Source organism: Ammospiza caudacuta, unplaced genomic scaffold (assembly GCF_027887145.1).
Source record: "Ammospiza caudacuta isolate bAmmCau1 unplaced genomic scaffold, bAmmCau1.pri scaffold_39, whole genome shotgun sequence".
In the NCBI taxonomy this organism is placed as follows: domain Eukaryota; kingdom Metazoa; phylum Chordata; class Aves; order Passeriformes; family Passerellidae; genus Ammospiza; species Ammospiza caudacuta.
The window spans coordinates 1232979-1238927 of record NW_026683124.1 but is presented as its reverse complement, the minus strand read 5'-3'; the positions used below and the strand labels follow the sequence as shown (position 1 = coordinate 1238927).

Below are 5949 nucleotides of genomic sequence, written 5' to 3'. Positions count from 1 at the left end.
CCCCCTGCACTGCCCCCCAAAATCACGGTGACCCCGAAGCAAACAAGGGCAGTGGAGCAGCCCAGCCCTTCCTTGCCTGCACAGCAAAGCAGCTGTGCACAGGTTCTGGAGTCCCACCTCTGCTCCCACCATGGCGTTTGTTTGTGTCGGGCTTGCTGCCTCAGCCCCAGCCCGGGGCACGGTGGGTGCTGGGGGCTGTTGGCAGGGCCAGGAGCCCACTCCCATTTCGTACCCACCCCAGCCCATGCCCCAGCCCTGCCAAAAGCAGCTGGGCAGCCACTGAAGAATGAGTTGCATCTGCCCCAGCAAAGGGGGAGCCTTTGGTTCCCCGCCATGCTGGGCAATGCCCAAATCTGGCAGAATTTCCCTGGGTGGGGACTCACCTGCAAATTCCCTGTGGAGTTTGGCTTTGAAGAAGGTGCCAGAATCAAAGTGCATCACCTTCAGCCTCCCGTGGCCAGGCTGAGGAAGAGCTTGTCATCCCTGATGTCACCCTTGCTGTCTCCAGCAGCAGCAGCAGCAGCATCCCCACCCGGTACAGCTTCTCCAGGGGCTCCTTCTCCTTCCCTGGGGGCAGACCAGGCTCTCAGGGCTCTGCCCAGGGCCCCAGCTGTCAGGGAACCAGGACAAGCAAAACCAGCTGGGATGGCGGCCACCAGTGCTGGGCAGAGCAGCTCAGCTCCAGCACAAGGGCTGCGTGTTCCCATCCCATGACCCCGGTGCAGTGACACTGGCAGCACAAAAAGCTCTGGGTTCCTTTGCTTCTGACTGCCAAGGCACATGTGGAGTAGGAACTTACCAGGGCTCTGGATCAAAGGTGCCTGTGGCTCTCTCCCTTCTTCTATGGCAGAGGAATATCCCACATCCAAGGATCACAGAACAGGTCTTCCAGTGTGGGTCTGTCCAAGGAGTTCATGGATAAACACCACCTGATCAGGTCTTTGCACTCTGGGGAGAAAAAGCAGAAACTGAAGGTCAGCCAGAGAAGGCTCCTGTCTGCTTTGCCCCACTATTCCCATGCCCAGGCCATGCTGGATGTGCTCAGAGCTGGGCCTAAACTTTGCCATCAATTCCCTTTTTTGGAGGAGAGCAGGACATGTGCCACCTCCTCAGCAGCTGCCAGAGCGGGATGCCCACGACCCCGCTGCTGGCTCCCAGCACTGGCATTCCCCCCGTGCCCAGACAAGAGGATCCACCTTGAGAGAGCTGTTGTGGCAGCGGGAGCTGGCCCCAGCTGAGGTTCTGGCCCCTCCTGAAAGGGTGCTCCCCGCAGACCATCTGGTGCAGCAGGATGCCCAGGGACCAGACCGTTGCTGCCTCGCCATGGTACCAGCCAAAGTCGTTCCATTCCGGGGGGCTGTACGACAGTGTTCCTATGGAATACAGATGGAGTTCATCAGGGGGATGCTGCTGCTCCCAGAGCCTGGCCCCAGCATCCCTGCGCCTGCAGGGGCTGCATCAGGGGCACACAGGGTGACCACTGCCCTCTCGCCAGCACCTGGGACTTGTGCACAAAGTTAGGGTTGGAAAAGAAGCCTCTGGTGCTGGAAGAGGGCAGCCCTGGCTAGGCCTGACCATGACATGCAAAGGAAAAATCCACTCCATTCTGGGGAAAAAACCTGCCCATATCCTCCCTGCCTGCATTGCCCCAAAAATATTATGAAGCCAAGGCAAACAGGGCGAGTGGAGCAGTCCAAGCCCTTCCTCTCATCTGCACACCAAAGTGGCTGGGGCACAGGTTCCGCCCTCCCTCTCTGCTACCCCCACCCACGGGGGGTTTGGTCGGGCTGGCTGTCCCAGCCCAGTCCCAGTCCTGGGCAGAGTGGCTGGCAAAGGCTGCCAGCAGGGCTGGAAGATGGCTGCCCACCCAGCCCCGCTCTAAAGCAACTCAGCTGAAGATTCAGTGCCCTGACTGGCAGCAAAAGGGAGAATCCCCGCTGCCACAGCCAGCTTGGGCTGGGAGATGTTGGGCCATGAGATGTCAGCAGCGGGAGCACAGCCCTGGGTAGGCTCACCTGCAAAGTGAGTGTAGACTGTGTCCTGCAGGTAGGTGCCACAGCCAAAGTCAATCAGTTTGGCCTGCCCGGTGTCCAGGTCAACCAGGATGTTCTCTGGCTTGATGTCGCAGTGCAGGACCCCGCAGCTGGTGCAGTGCCGCACGGCCTCCAGCACCTGGCGGAACAGCTCCCGCGCCTCCTCCTCGGGCAGGAACCGCCGTGCCCGAATGAAACGCTGCAGGTCCTGACACTGCTCTGGCCGCTCCAGCACCATCACGATGCAGTTGGGGAGCTCGAGCCACTCCAGCAGCTGGACCACACCGGGGAAGCCAGTGGACACCTTGGCCAGCAGCACGACCTCCAGGGGCGCGCTGGTGCCGTCGGGCTGCGGAAGGAGCACGATGCCGTCAGTGGGGCCGATGCCGTGCCAGGCCTGGGGAAGCCCTCAGCCAGCCCGGGATGCTCTGCGCCCTGCGCTGGCCCCACGCCCGCTCTCCCTCGGGGCGTCCTGGCGGCTCCCACCGTGCCGGGCCCCGGCTCATCCCCGGCCGGCAGCCCCGGCTGCTGGCCCCGCTCACTCACCAGCTCGCCCCAGTGCCGGACGCGGTTCCGTGGCACCCTTTTGATGGCCACCTGCAAGCCAAGGGCAGCAGCGGGGTGAGCTCGCACTGCGAGCCCCATCCTCCGCCCTCCGCCCTCCGCCCTCCTCCATCCCCTCCTCCTGCGCCCGCCGCCGGCCCCGCCGCTCACCGGGGCGCCGTCCGAGAGCCGCGTGGCCGCGAAGACTCTGCCGAAGCCGCCGCGCCCCAGCAGCGATCCCAGCCGGTACCGCTCCTGCAGGGCCTCCTGCGCCGTCCCTGCGGGCGGGACGCGGCTGTCAGCGCTCGGCCCGGGGCCAGCAACGGCCCCCGAGCGCCCCTCACCCGCCCCGGGCCGGCCATGCCCAGGCGTTCGCTCCCGAGAACGCGGCACGGGAGGCTCGGGGCCGGCGGCCGCGCTGCCGAGCGGCGGAGCTCGGGCCGGGGAAGCCGCAGCGGAGGCGGCGGGAGCGGCCGCGCCGCATGTGTGCTCCGCAGGCTCCGGGAGGAGCCGGGTCCGGCGCCGGCGCCGGGGCTGTGGCCGGGGGCGGGGCCGAGGTCGGGTCCGGGGCCGGGCTCGGGCCAGGCGGAGCCGAAGGGCGGCGATGCCGCCCCAGCCCCAGGCACTGATGCCCGCCCAGCAGCGCCACCGCCAGTACACCCAGAGCCGGGCGGAGGCGAGACCGCGGCGGGACGGCCGGGGCCGGGCACGGGGCAGCCCCGCCCGGGGCCGGGGGCGGGCCGGGGGCATGGCCCGGCCCTGCAGGGGGGACGGAGGAGGGGAGAGGAGAGGGACGCCGGACAAGGGACCCCGAGAGAAGGGTGCCCGACAGCGGGAAAGGGAGAGAGAGAGAAAGAAGAAGAGAAAGAAAAAGAGAAATAGAAAGAGTGTTTAAAACTATCTGTTTGCTGCTGCTGCTGTCGCCGCTGCTGCTGCCGCCGCTGCCGCCGCTGCAACTGAAGCACCGGGGCCGTTCGTCCCCGTGTCCGTTCCCCGCTCGCCCCACGAGCCCCACGTTCGAGCCCCGCGCGCCCCGGGACAGCCCCTCCGTCTGTCCAAACACGGGAACTTTGCAGCCTTGAGCCCGGATGCAGAGCCCTGACTCCTGCACTCTGGCACAGCGATCCCCCCCGCTCGCTGCTGTGCATTGTCCTTGCTGAGGGTCAAACACTGTCGGGCCACCTTCCCTTGGGGTAGGATTCCTACCTGAGCCCAGCACTGCACTTACATCTCCAGTGTTGCTTTGCAGTAAAAACAGGGGAAGGAAAACTGTGTGTGGCTCATGGTATTTTAGTGTCTAAAAATCACTACGTCATCGATCTTAGAGATGAGATGCATCTGGAATTACTGGGATGCAACATGAAAAAGGGGAGCATAGAAATAGATAAGGGAAAACATCTTAGATTGTTTCTTTCATTTTCATTTTACTTCTGGAAAGCTGTTTCAGTTTTCCAGGAATCTTCTCCTGTCTGCTCTCCCCAAGAACCTCTCATGGAGAACGAGGTCAAGTTTCTGTTGCAAGATTTTCCATCAGGGAATTATGCCACATGTGAAGTTTTCATTGTGACTGTTCTGGTTTAGGGCAAATTTTGGGAGGAAATCTCCAAAAGGGGTCCATCTAGAAAGCAAGTTCAAGCGTCCCCTCCCCGACTAGTTCAGGAAAAGACTTCCCTTGAGAAAAGTGAAAAACCCCAGTTTGTTTAACAAGTAAAGTATTCACAAGCATGAAAAATGAATAATATTAAATAAAACCTCTGACGGTGCTGAAGAGATGGCACATTCAGAAAGTCCTTTTTGTGGGTTGTAGTTGGCTCCCTCGGTCTCTTCTAAGTCCCTCTGGTGCTGGAATGCAGCGTCCCAGAGCTCGGTGGGCCACAGGTGTGAGCTGCTGTCGGTGTTTGTCTGGGTTTTCAGTCCAGAGCAGGTTTAAACAGTTCCAAGAAAAAAGAAAGTCACAGTCCAAGGAACTTCCCTGCCTCAGCTAGCTCAAAAACAATTGCTAGACATGGGCTGTGAAGGCATCAGGAAGTTTCCAAGTCTGAGCACTGGCGGTCTCAGCTAACACCAGAGCTGGATGGTGCTGGAGCCAGAACCTGCAGATTTCCAAATTTTGGCTTTCTGTGCCAGCAAATCGCTGGACTTGGGCTGTGCCAGCACTAGGAAGTTTTCAGATCTGGGCACTGGCAGTGCCAGCAAACACCAGATCTAGGTGATGTCGTTGCCAGTGATAGAAATCTGCTGGATTTGTGCTCTGCTGGCACTGAGAAATTTCCAAATCTGGGTTCTGGTTACAAGAAACACAAGATGTGGGTGGTGCCAGAGCCAGTAAGAGGAAGCTGCCACAGGTTTTGGATTTCTGTGCCAGCAAATTGCTGCACTTGGGCTGTGCCAGAATAGCGAAATTTCCAGATCTGGGCACTGGCAGTGGCAGCAAACAGCCCATTTCAGGCTCCAGGCTCCAGGCAGGACTGTATCTGGATGCCTTCCTCTTTGTCTTCCTTCTTTCCTTCCTTATTTTTTGGGATCCTGCGGCCAGCAAACTCCAGATTGTGCAGTGCTGGCAAGGGGAAATTGACAGGTTTTAGCTTACTTTGCCAGCAAATTCTGGACATGGGTGGTGCCAGAAGAGGGAAATTGCCAGATGTGGGCACTGGCAGTGCCAGCGCACACCAGATCTGGGTGGGGAATGTGCCAGCACCAGGAAATTGCCAAATGCTAACTTTCAGTGCCAGCATATTGCTGGAATTATGCTGTGCAGGAACCTGAAAAATTCTGGATCTGGGCACTTGTGGTGTCAGCAAACACAAGATTGGGTTGCTGTGGGTACCAGCTATTTGCAAGGTTTTGGCTTTCTTTGCCAGAAAATTACTAGACTTGGGCTGTGCTGGCACTGGGAAATTCCCGCATCTGGGCACTGGTGGTGCCAGCAAACACCAGATCTTGGCATTGCCAATGACAGTAGCAGGGAATTGCCACATTTTGGCTTTCTTTACCAGAAAATTGCTGGACTTCGCTCTGCCAGAAAAGGGAAATATTCAGATCTGAGCACTGGCACTGGCACTAGCAGCAAACACCAGGTCTGGGCACCTGTATTGGCATCAGGAAATTGCCGGATTTTGGCTTTCTGTGCCAGCAAATTGCTGGACTTGGGCTGTGCCAGCACTGAGAAATTTCCAGATCTGGGCACTTGTGCAGCAAACACCAGACCTGGATGGTGCTGGTGGCAGCACTGGGAAGCTGCTGGGTTCGGGCTTTCTTTGCCAGAAAATTGCTGCATTTACGTTTTGCTGGCACTGAGAAATTTCCAGATGCTAATTTTCAGTGTCAGAAAACTGCTGGAATTAGGCTGTGCAAGCATTTTAAACATTCCCAA

General features: G+C 59.2%; 1 protein-coding gene across 1 annotated transcript; it reads right to left on the bottom strand.

The window, feature by feature from the left end:
- Positions 1-841: 841 nt before the first annotated feature.
- On the bottom strand, positions 842-3914 carry LOC131571814 (serine/threonine-protein kinase pim-1-like). The gene is made up of 6 exons (XM_058824583.1): positions 3888-3914; positions 2748-3335; positions 2580-2630; positions 2016-2382; positions 1197-1373; positions 842-948 (listed from the first exon to the last, which is right to left on the bottom strand). Exons 1-6 carry the CDS (start codon positions 3912-3914, stop codon positions 842-844), a joined length of 1317 nt encoding a protein of 438 aa, XP_058680566.1.
- Positions 3915-5949: the final 2035 nt, after the last annotated feature.

Excerpts from the sequence above, each read along its gene's own strand:
- LOC131571814 (XM_058824583.1), bottom strand. The coding sequence starts at position 3,914 with ATGCATCTCATCTCTAAGATCGATGAC. Across the intron at positions 2,631-2,747 it reads GGCTCTCGGACGGCGCCCCG|GTGGCCATCAAAAGGGTGCC; the intron begins GTGAGCGGCGGG and ends CTTGGCTTGCAG. Across the intron at positions 949-1,196 it reads GCCACAACAGCTCTCTCAAG|AGTGCAAAGACCTGATCAGG; the intron begins GTGGATCCTCTT and ends TTTTCTCCCCAG.